Source organism: Camarhynchus parvulus, chromosome 22 (assembly GCF_901933205.1).
Source record: "Camarhynchus parvulus chromosome 22, STF_HiC, whole genome shotgun sequence".
NCBI lineage: Eukaryota > Metazoa > Chordata > Aves > Passeriformes > Thraupidae > Camarhynchus > Camarhynchus parvulus.
In genome coordinates, this window is record NC_044592.1 from 2,701,635 (window position 1) to 2,713,641 (window position 12,007).

The 12,007-nt window shown below is 46.5% G+C and overlaps 1 protein-coding gene across 1 annotated transcript in view; it reads right to left on the reverse strand.

The window, feature by feature from the left end:
• The window catches only part of ZMAT4 (zinc finger matrin-type 4), a 50,536-nt gene that overhangs the window by 13,836 nt on the left and 24,693 nt on the right, over nucleotides 1-12,007 (reverse strand). The window contains exons 3-4 of the mRNA XM_030964268.1: nucleotides 9,215-9,304; nucleotides 5,215-5,371 (exon numbers count right to left, since the gene is read on the reverse strand). Of these exons, the coding sequence (XP_030820128.1) occupies nucleotides 5,215-5,371; nucleotides 9,215-9,304 (247 nt within the window). The remainder of the gene's footprint in view (nucleotides 1-5,214; nucleotides 5,372-9,214; nucleotides 9,305-12,007) is intronic.

The window sequence follows — 12,007 nt, forward strand, 5'->3', positions numbered from 1 at the left end:
AGCTACCATTTCTCATTAAAAAAAGCATCATGAAAGGACAGCCCAGGACTGTTCCTCAGCTTTCTGCATTTCACTAACTGGGAAGGAGGATGCTCTCAGCGCAATTACACGTCTTATCACTGTTCTGACTAAATTTGCTAAACTTATCCTGCTTGAATTGCTACTCCCAGGAAAAATCATCAGTGGAGAATAAATACGCCATGCAGAGCCATCTCTTTCTCAGGATAGAGAGACATATTTATCATTATCTCAGGATTCTTATTTTTCAATTTACTTGGTCTCAGAAAGAATGGGAAAGCCATAGTCATTGCAAACTGTCACAGATGAAAAAAAAATACTCAACAGTCAATCCCATCCTTCAAAGACCTTCACATTGTGAATTGTCAGGTACCAGCAACACACAACCTTAATTTAATTCTATTTTCCTTCAGATTCACCAAAAGCCCATCTAGGAACACAAATACGACCCCCAAATCATCCCAAAAAAAGTGAGTGATTAGTCTTTATATAATGGAATGCACTTTGTTCAACAGAGTTTCCCAACTTTGTACAATACAAGTCACAAACCCATGGAAAAAAAGAGTTTGAAGTAAAATAAAGTTCAGGTAACACTGGGACACAAAAATATACAATGACTAGCACTTAATTATCACACTTCATTCAAAAATTCCCTTTTATGTGGCTTCCCTTTTCCTTTCTTTTCCAGATGAAATGTCTGCTCTTTAAATAATTAACAACCTGCTCTCTCCATGGTACTGGAATAGGCACATTTGGAGGTGTGTGGTGGCTGTCTTTGATCAGGAGATGATCCAGCTGAGCCCTGATGAGCGCACAGGGCAGCAAATGCCAAACCCACCTCAGCGTCTGACACCAGGAACAGCAACTCAGGGATATATTTAGACATATAATTATGCCTGGAGCCCACTGTGATTGACTCCTTGGCTTGAGAAAGTTAATATTGTTATAAATCTTCTGCTGACCTGCTCAGTAAGGGACACCTTCAAGGAAATTCTATCTTACATATAACATTACTTACAACCTTATCAATTTCCAGGGGTTTATAACCTTCTATTGTTTTTGATGATGACTGCCAAGGTATCAGAGTTCCAGCAGTGATGACGCTGCCTCTGAAGAGCTGCTCCAGGCAGGGCCAGGCAGGGTCTGGCAGCATTTTGCTCCTAAAAAAAAGTTTTTTTTTCTATGGTTCCAGCAGGAGAGGCACAGCCCAGCCCCTCCAAGGTGCATGCAGCAGAACTGCCAGGGTGAGCAAAGAGCAAAGCCAGCGGCCAGCACAGTCATTAGGAAGAAAATTCGGGAATTGCAGCATTTCCTGGTCAAACTGGGATTACACAGACTTTGCACCTGCTTGACTCATGAGAAGCAAGCACAGACGTGTTCCTGCAGGAAGGGGTCCATGCCCAGAGCCCAGTGATGCCACAGGGACGTGGAACAGCCCTGGTGAGGCCAGGACAGGGCTGAGTCCAGGGAACCAGACTGAGCTGCAGAGAAATTTGGAGCATTATAAACAACCAGCAATTTCAGCAGCCCAGGAGCTCTGCGACAGATCTGTCTTGCTGTTCCACAAGCCCCAGGCTGTAAAGTTAAATCTATCCAATCTTTTGGCCAGCTCTCTCCTTGTTTCTATGCATGCTGCTGCCCGAGGCGGACCAGGCAGGCTGAAGCTCAGGGAGCTGGTGATGTCCACAGGAGTTACAGCTCCTGCTCACTAAGGAAACCTGACAGGAGCATCTCTGCTCTCAGCCCCTGGCTGTGCCTCTGAGCCCCTCTCCCTGAGGCTGGTGGTTTGTGCTCCCCCAAACTCCATGCAGGAGTTTGGCACTGCTGCTGCAGGGGGTGGCAGCAGAACCCCCCATGCCCATCCCAGCCCTCATCCACAGCTGGCTGCCATGGACTACAGCTCCACAGCAGAGACCCTGCATCACATGGCGGCTGCCATGGGCAAGGATTTCCTCTTAGCACTCACAAAATACCAAAATATTTTCTTTGAAGTCACATTCCTCAGGTCCCACTGACAACCCCCACCAGTCCTAAGGTGTGCTGAGCCCAGCATGGCAGTTAATGAAAGCATCCCAAGCCTACCAAATTCTCCCAAAGAGAAACAGATGAAAGTTGACTTCTCCACAAATGTGGATTTATCATTTTGATATGCACTACATAACTGCTGCAGAACAGCAAATGCCATCATTCCCTGAGCAGCGACATGAAAATTAATAATAAACACTCACGAAACGTCAAAAGTTAAAAATGTTTCTCCATCTAAAACACAAACATAAAAGCTGCGAGTTTGACTATTTCAAGTATTTCAAAATGCTAAATAGCTCATGACAGTCTGCCTTACGTTCCCTTTCGCTGTGGGAGGGAAGTGAGAAAGTCTTACTTTGCTGCAAGAGGCAAAATACAAAGTTAGAAACACTTTAGCACTCCGGCAATGAACTAATGTTTGACTTCTTTCTCACATCCAAAGCTTTTTATTCCAAGCTGGATTTAAATGGCACCCAACTTCTTCCATTGGCACACTCCAGAAACTCAGCATGAGGACAAGAAACTAAGTGAGCCACAACAAGGAGGCGCTGGGAAACTCAGTTTTTTTCCAGAAGAAATTCCAGAAATCCAGGACTAAGACTCCAGCTGCTGCTGGACAGATCCTAGCACCCAAACCAAAAAGCCATTTGCTCAGTCCCTTCTGATGTCCCAAAGTCTCTACCCTCCATAATTTACAAAAAGCTGCATAGCTTTGGAATGGGGAAGAGTTCCCTTTTATCTCCACATCTGACCCTTTTTAATATCTTCCATGTCATTCAAGTTTTCCTCTCAAAATGGCCTTGATTTAAAGCCTATTGAAAACAATGGAATTCCACTTAAAATGTGTGCCTATGTCTTGATCATCACAATGTGACTTTCCAAGAGGCAGCTAAAAAGAATAAACAAGGCCCCCACCACTTTCCTGGAATGATGCCTGCAGGTCCTCACACTTGGATTGATGAAGACATCAGGTCTTCCCCACAATCCTTTGGTTTATAACTCGTGGTGATGATGGGATGTAAACTGACAGGGGATGCTGGAAATGACTGGAGAAATTCATCTGCAATAGTGCTGACATGAAGCCTCGGAGGGCTGCAGCCTTGTGGAGCAGAGAACAGGAAAGATCACAACTATTTCTCTGTCATGGTGAGACATGGTTTTTGTGAGAAACCCAACTGTTGGGCCACTTCTTCTCCTGAGAGCACCAGCAGAGAACAGGACATCTGTGCTCCATCTGGATGGTAACTGTGAAGGAGAACGTGGATCTCCCTAAGGGGTCTAAGAATAGATGTGACTTTCTTTGGGATTGATGAGACAGAAACCCCAGAATATCCAGCAGCAGAATCTCCTCCCCAGGAGCATCCAGCACGCTCAGGGCTGGGCTTGGCTGGCTCTCAGGACTCATGAGCAGTGGAGTCTCTGCTCTGAGAGACTTAAAGCTCCCTAGTGCCAGCCACAGAGGACTGGGACAAAAACCCAGTGAAAATTGCTGGGTAGGAAGGCCAGAAAAACGCTGTGTCTAAAGGGCATATTTCTGAGAGCTCCTGGAGAGCAAGGAGGTGCTTATTAATGTATTCCTGAGCTCAGCTTCATCTTCCAGATCAAGTGTCTGTAAGAGCTGATGAGTCCTTGAGCTGCTCCTTCCCAGTGATTAGGATGGCTGAAGAGCCCATTACCCCAGAGCAGGCAGCACGGCTCACTCAGAGCCTTGTGAGGCTGATCTAGATGATTAAAAAGGTGAGACAAAAGCCACAATGCAAGGCTGCAGCTCTTAGCAATGCCTGCCTTGGCCAGGCCCTGCAGCTGAAGGGTGAATCCAAACTGCCAGTGTAACACAGGATCAGTGTAACACAGGATCAGCACTGCTGTGAACATCAGCTCACCTGGAGCTCCCTGGCAGTACCAGGGCTTGTGGCAGGTCCTTTGGTGCCAGGGGAGGAGCTGCTGGCAGCCTGCACATGAGGGATGGGGCTCCAGCAAGCCCTGACACACAAACACCAAGCCTGAGTCCGTGCCAGCTGTGTGCCAGCTGTGTGCCAGCTGCAGGAACAGCCTGAGGAGCCCCACGTGAGCCAGGTGTGGAAGACCATGACAGCTCAGTGAGAGCCTTCCTCCTGGCTGACCCAGGGGTGCTTCCCCAGGCTGCCATGGCTTTACCTTCTCCTCCACAGGACACACTGGTGCCCCAGCATGGTTTAACCCACCAAACCACCACCCAACACAATTCCCCACATTCCCTCAGGCAAAGGGACCAACAGCTCCCAAGCCCACCCTGGCAAAGGACAAATCACACTCTCTGTATCAGCATCTACAGTCTGTGAAGTTAAAAAGGCAACAAAACCACACACACAGAGTGTCAATCTCCGTTATCTAATCACATCTAGGATTTACGTGCTAGGCACACACAGCTCCATTTGTATTTTGTGCTGAAGGAAGTGCCACTGGCAGCAATTCTGGGTCACATCTGTCTGCAGGACCTCAGCCCAGCAATCCTTCCTGGAGGAAGGTGAGTGATTTGTTCAAGCATTTTCTGCTTCCACAACCACAGAAGAATTTTTTTTTCACAGATTATTAGTGGTTTTCAGGGGACTTTATGGTTAAGCAAACAATAAGGTGGTTAAATTGTCCAATTTCAACATTTGACTTTTTAAATGTGAAAGTTAATAGGCTGCATTACTAGAATCACTGTGGAGGAAAGCACAAAACCCATCTGGGCAAAAATCAAGAGACAATCAATCCAGGGGTTTTTAAAGCCTGCCTTTCCCTCTGTGGTAAGAGCAGATGATGCTCTGCACTGTAGAGTAACACCAAGGGTTTATTAAACATATTAGCTGAGCTGATAATTAAACTGCTGATAATTAAAGCCAGGCTTGGCTATCTGCACCCAGTGGAGACATTGTCCTCCACTGAGAAAACACTTTGGAAGTGTGGAGCTGGAGATAGGGCTCTGGCACCAGGGCCAGTCCCAGCTGATAAACCCCTAATCTGCATAAACAAAGCAGACAGTAATGAGCATCAGGAGTTTTTAAAGGTTGTTATGACAGCAACACAAATGAATAGCTGCTTCTGCCAGCCCAGCTTTCCACCTTGTTCCCATTTTCTGCCTGCACACACCGAGCCAGCCCCCTGGCCAAGCCCCCACACCCTCTGCACCAGCCCCTCTGCACCTACCTGTGGCCTTCAGTGCTGGTTGTTCCCCTAGCAACAGTTTTAACCTTTTGGCATGGATTTTCCCTTGGTAATGCGATTCTGCCACCACTGCTGAGGTAAAGGACATGTTACATAGCGTGCAGCATTTGTTCTTATCCACTGAGTCACCATCACTGCCCTGCATGGAGACAAAAACACAGACAAAACAAAGAGGTGTGTAAGCACAGCCACAGGGAGAGAAGAGAAGAGAAGAGAAGAGAAGAGAAGAGAAGAGAAGAGAAGAGAAGAGAAGAGAAGAGAAGAGAAGAGAAGAGAAGAGAAGAGAAGAGAAGAGAAGAGAAGAGAAGAGAAGAGAAGAGAAGAGAAGAGAAGAGAAGAGAAGAGAAGAGAAGAGAAGAGAAGAGGGGAATCTAGGTTGTCATGCCAAGGGGTTTCCCTTCCTCATCTCTCCCAGCGTTGCTCCTGCCTCATCCCAGCTGTGTCCAGCTTGGGGACACCTCCAGCTGCCCAGCACCTCCACTCTGGTCTGCACTGGGAGCTCAGCCTGTCCCTGTGTCCCTCAGCCTGTCCCCATGTCCTTCAGCCTGTCCCTCTGTCACACGTGGCCCTGGAGCTCCTGGCACACCCCGAGCCTCCCTTCCCTCAGCCTCTGCTCCTCCTCTCTCTGTGGGAGTCACACAGACCCAGAGCTTCCCCTGCCATCCAACACCCACGCTTCCTCCTGATGCACGTTTTTTAAGAGACCCCAAAACATCTGGGGGGACACATCTGGGGGGCACAACCCACTCTGCAGGTGGGAGAAATAAATGAACTGTCTGAAATCTCGCCGGTCCCTCCAGCAGGATCCAACACCAGCCTTGGGTGAGCCCAACACAGAGTGGACACCTGACCCACCAATGAAGGTCATTTTTTTTCCCCCAAAAAAATCCACTTTTAGAAAAATGACTGATTTTCATCACTTTTTTGTTGTTGATAACTGTAAATCAAACCTTAGGGAGGAATCTCAAGAGGTGTTTAGTACTGTTCTGAGTGTAATTTGCACTTCTTTTAAATAGTGTTCTCTCAAGATATTTTATGCCTTCAAAGGGAAATCACTTGAAAGTTAAGAGCAGAGTAGAAAATTTCCAGTATCTATTGATCATCAGTGGCAACACATAAAGAGCCTCCAACAGAGCTCGTTTGAAAAGCTGATACACTTCAGTGTTAATGCACCAGGGTCTCTTCCTCTGCCAGGGCTGCTCTTCAGTGACATTTTTCCCTTTTCAACCTACTTTCTCAGCTAGACTGCAATTAAAAATAAAAAATTAAAGGCCCCTCAAAGAGCCCTCCGATACCTCATGCAGAGCTCAGGGTCCCATTTACACTGACCCACAGCTGGCTGTGCAGCTCATCTGGGTTCACCCAAGCCTCTGGGCCAGCACCTCCATGTGTGGCAGCCCCCAGCAGGACAGGGGTGTCCCCCAAACCCTTGCTGAGCCTCTCTAGACATGCATGACAGACCTCAGCTCCCTAACAGCCAGTTTTACACACCAAGTGCCAGCACAAGGTACTTGGGCTCTGCTGCTGTTAAGAATTTCCCCAGGTGTGGATCATCCCTTAGCAGCATCACTGCCCTTCCCTCCTCCACCACCCAAAGCCCTGCACAGAGCCAGAGGTGCTGCAGGTGATCCAGCCCTGAAGGGTAATTATGCCTTCTCATTTGTCAGGGGCTGTTCTACCTGAAACACAAGAGGCCTGGGGGAAGCTGATCCAGGTGTCTTTTGTCACCTGCTGAATGACACGGTGACAAAAGACACCCAGGGCTGTGCAGGTGCTGCAACCACACAGCTCAGCCGGGCCACAGGGCTCCACAAGGGGCAGCTGGCTGCTCCCTGGGGGTGTTCTGCACCCAGTCCACTCCTGTGGCAATCACATTCTCTGAAAAATCCCTTTGCCCAAGAGTTTTCGCCTCCTCCACACCAAATCAAACCAATAATGAAGAGCACAACAACTGAGTAATCCATGGGAAGACTACTTGTATAAGGCTTCTACTTCTCACTCCAAAGGGTGATTTGGCAATGCAGTTTTTGCTATCCTCAAACAGCAGCCAACCCCTCCCTTGGCCTCAGAGAAAGGTCAGGAAGCAAATTCTGTTTCCAATCCCATTGCACTGAGCACCCACAGCTGCAGCCACCTCACCCTCCTGCTGCCACCTGGCAGAAGAACAAGGTGTTAGTTCTGTGGTCAGCAGAACACAAACCCAATGGCACTCAGCCATGTAACAGTTTTGATGAAAAAAAGGCTAATATTCCCTTTTTAGCTGCAGCTACTTCTACACAAATTTAATTGGTTTTCATGGATTGTTTCTAATGCTCATTAAAGTCTCTGTGCCATGGCCTGAGTGACACTGCTGGGATTGGGCACTGCACTGCATGTGCACATGGTAGGGATGCAATTGTGCAGCATTAGAGACATCCTAAATAGTTCTGCTCTCTCTAAATGCAAAGGCTGGTATAATATCTGATCAGCAACAGGCCTACTCTGAGCTGGAAATGTTGGCAGATTTTCCCTGCTATATTTTTGCAACACAAATAATTTTAGCATTTAGGTCTGGCCTAGCCTGGCATTCACCTAGAACATGAGGACACGTTAATCCACCCCCACTAGGGCTGCCCTTGGGAAAAGCATCAGCAAACACAGAATTACATTCCTTCTCCACATTGCCTTTCACAAAAGCAGTGGGAAATAGTTCAACTTTGACTTTTTTGAGGTCTGGTTGGTTCTCTGTCCTCCACACCCCATGCTGAGGTGCCCATGCAGTATGTGGCTCCTTGTTAGATGTAATCAAACCCCTTAGAGGATTCTGTTCCCCATCTCCATGTACCTGTCCGTTGTAGTGCCCACACTGTTATTAATGACAGTAAAAATAATATATTTAAAAACCTATTTCTATATATATATTTAAATATATAAAAATATATATAAATATATAAATATAATTATTTTAAAATATATAAATATATTACTATACAAATTAATATATTAATATATTAATTTTAAAATATAAAACATATATAAATATACATAAAATATATTTTTATAATATATTTTATTTTACTATATTATACACAATAATATATTTTATTTTATTAATTAAATCACTGCAAGGTCCTGCTATGGAGGGGCAGTTGCATCTGCAATTGGCCTGTGTGCAACAGAAAAGTTCACTGGTGTTTCAGTTTTCTGTGTGCAACAGAAAAGTTCACTGGTGTTTCAGTTTTCTGTGTGCAACAGAAAAGTTCACTGGTGTTTCAGTTTTCTGTGTGCAACAGAAAAGTTCACTAGGGCTTCAATTAGTACGTAAATGAGCTTTCAGATTCCTTGGGCAAAACTTGTGTGCTTCTCCCTTTAATTACAAGATATCACACTGAATATCAACAGCACTCAGCCCCAGCCACACTGAACTGGTTTGGGAACCTCACTGCAGCACAACGTGCGAAGGAGCCAAATGAATAATTCCCCATGAAGCCATCTCTTAAAAATTCAGCCTCCTTCTATCTATTGCCTGACAAATGGCTCTGAGCTGATCCAATTCCTCACCTCCCTTTGCTTATTAGAACACAGCTGAGGAAGCCAATGGCTAATCTTTAAACTTGCGGACTGAGAGCAAAGGTGAGTGAGGAGCCTTTGGATAAAGCACATCAACCTGGAGGCACTGCCCCTGTCACCTGCCCCAGCTGCTCACCAGCAGACTCAGCCTGGTCTGGAAGAATTGGAAGAAATGGAGCAAGCCCTGAGTATCTGCTATCAGCACATTTTTTCCTATGAAAGAACATTCAAATAACTAAAAACACAATTACTGCTGCTGATGCGCATAATAATTCTTGTGCAGTTTATTGAAAATTATTTCCAGTTACTTTGCATTTCAGCTAATCTAAATGTTACCTCTGGGCACCTGATCAGCTGTGGCTGTAAGAGAGACAATGTTGTAGGCCAATGATGCACAAAGCAGCTGAATAAACAGGGTTGGGATGGTACCCACATTTTCTGAGCGCAGCTTTTTGGCTGGGCAGCCTCCATCCACGGGGTGAAGCATGTAGTACAGGCGGACTTTGCTGGCATGCTTCCGACTCTGGAATGCAAAAATAAAAAGAATTGAAGTTACAAGGAGCAAGAGGCTCTGTTGCTGTGCTCACTGCACCAACCCGCAGTCAGATTTCACATCCCCCTGGAGGAGAAAAGGCAGAGGGATCCAGGTGAGGAGCATTTGCACTTCTCAGAATTTTCACAGAGCTCTGCACCCAGCTGAAATGAGCTGTGGGATGAAGAAATGGCCCACCCTGGCCCCTCTCCAAGTCCTGTAGGTCCTCCAAGACACAGAGTGAGCAGACAGCCAGGGAAGGAGAGCATTTGTTACCAGACCATTTCCATGGGGAGCAGATTGAAGGATGGGGGTTCCTGAGCTTCAGCCAGAGACACAACAGCACCCTGCAGTGTCAGAGGCACACACACACCAAACCCACAGCTCCTAAGCTTCTAAAGTGATAAAACATTACAGGGGCAAAAAATCTGTGTGCAAGCTGCAAAGATGCCAAGAGGAATCATTATTATGGTTCTGCTCCGTGGCACTCAGCTGGACCAGAAATGGTGCCCAGGTGTCAGAGTTAAAAGACAGCAAAGCTTCAGCCTTCTGTAAAACACCTCTCACCTTTCTCTCAACAAGACACAGAGGGAGCAGACAGCCAGGGAAGGAGAGCATTTGTTAGCAGACCATTTCCATGGGGGGCAGATTGAAGGATGGGGGTTCCTGAGCTTCAGCCAGAGACACAACAGCATCCTGTGGTGTCAGAGGCACACACACAGACACATTTTATGAAAAATCCTTTTGTTAGGATTTTTTCTCTCCTGAGAAGCTGAGAGGCCTCAGAGGAAAAGAGAAACAATGATTATCTGCTGCTGTGGAATGCAACAGGTGCATCTTTGATTGGTCTCATGTGGTTGTTTTTAATTAATGGCCAATCACAGTCCGGCTGTCTCGGACCCTCTGGTCAGTCACAAGATTTTATTATCATTCCTTTCTATTCCTTGCTAGCCTTCTGATGAAATCCTTTCTCCTATTCTTTTAGTATAGTTCTAATATAGAATTTTCTTTTAATATAATATATATCATAAAATAATAAATCAGCCTTCTGAAACATGGAGTCAAGATTCTCATCTCTTCCCTCACCCTGGGACCCCTGCGAACGCCACCACAGGCACACACACAGACCAAACCCACAACTCCTACACTTCTAGAGTGATAAAACATTAGAGGGGCAAAAAAATCTCCTGTGAGGGAGACATGAGCAGGTTTCACAGCTGGAGCTCATGGGCAGGTGAGGGTCAGAAGAGACAGGAGCTCCCCTGGTGACCCCAGCAGCAGCAGCCAAAGCAAATCCTTGGGACTGGCAAGACTTAAAGGAAGATTTTAAAGCTCTTCCAGCAGGAGCACAGACATAAACCTTCAAAAGCCTGACTTACATCAGGTCTTGTCTTCCAGCAGATGCAGGGGGGGAAAGCCTGCAGCCACAAAATGACTGTACCCAGCATCTGGGCAGCAGACACACGGGGAGCTGTTACCATGTAAATGTTTCCTTTGAATCACCCTTTCCAACTGCCCCAGAGAACAACAGCACCGTAATGTTATAATTCCACATCACAGAGCTGCAATTTGAAAATATTAAATTACCATTAGCACGTTCTGGAAGATTCTCTTTCCTGTGGTATAAACTTGGAGCTAAATTTGCAGGGAGCTATATTTGTATTCGCATGCAGAAATGTGACTATGCAATAATTTTTTCCACAAAGCAAATCAGTCAAGACAAATAATGTCAAATATCTGTCCCCAGCTTGTCTTCCTGCTGCATTTAGCAAATGTGACCTTCCATGGTCAGAGCTAAGCGCAGGAAACCCCAAAGCTCCAGCTATTAGATGAGCAGCCCAGACAGCGACTGCGTAATTAGAAAATGACAAAATAAAGTGACAAATAATGTTTGAAATGCACAGGACAGAGGTGCAAAGCCGCTCCTGAAGCGATGCTTAGCCTTGCACCACACAGGGCCAGTCAGACGTGCTGTAAAGGCAGCATGGCCAGAGTTTTTCAGCTGGATTTCTTGCACTGACACCCTGCAGAGCAGTCAGCCTCCCTCGAGTCATCCTCCCCAGAGTCACGAGGCTCTTCCCTCGCCTGGCTTCATCCAGCACGTCACCGTGCCCACGCTCACACAGCCACAGCCTGCTCTGTTTGGAGGGCAAAAAATCTGGGAGGGGTTGCTGGGTGTGTGTAAGGTGCAAAGATGCCAAGGGGAATCATTATTATGGTTCTCAGCTGGACCAGAAATGGTGCCCAGGTGTCAGAGTTAAAAGACAGCAAAGTTCCAGCCTTCTGTAAAACACCTCTCACCTTTCTTGGGGCAATTGTTTGGATTTGTGAAAGCCAAGGTAAAGGAATGACTTATGTTTGGCATAATTTAAAACTACACAGCTCCTTATGCAACCTTATTATCTTATGATCATAAAAGTGGAGCTTAACATCATCCCAGGCCTCCGCGTGTATGCGCTGAGCGTCTCCTTCCCTCTGCAGAGCAGAGGAAGCACAGCCCATTTGTCATCCACTTTATCTCTGGCATTTTCTACATTTACATGTGTATTTATCATCCCAACACCCCAGCAGGAGCACGGCAGGAGCACAGTGATTATTCTGAGCGCGCTGCTCGCAAACAGCACTGCGGGTTATCCTCTCCCTGCTGAAAACCTGCAGCTCCAAGGCACAGGGAGGGCAAGTGCCAGACACACG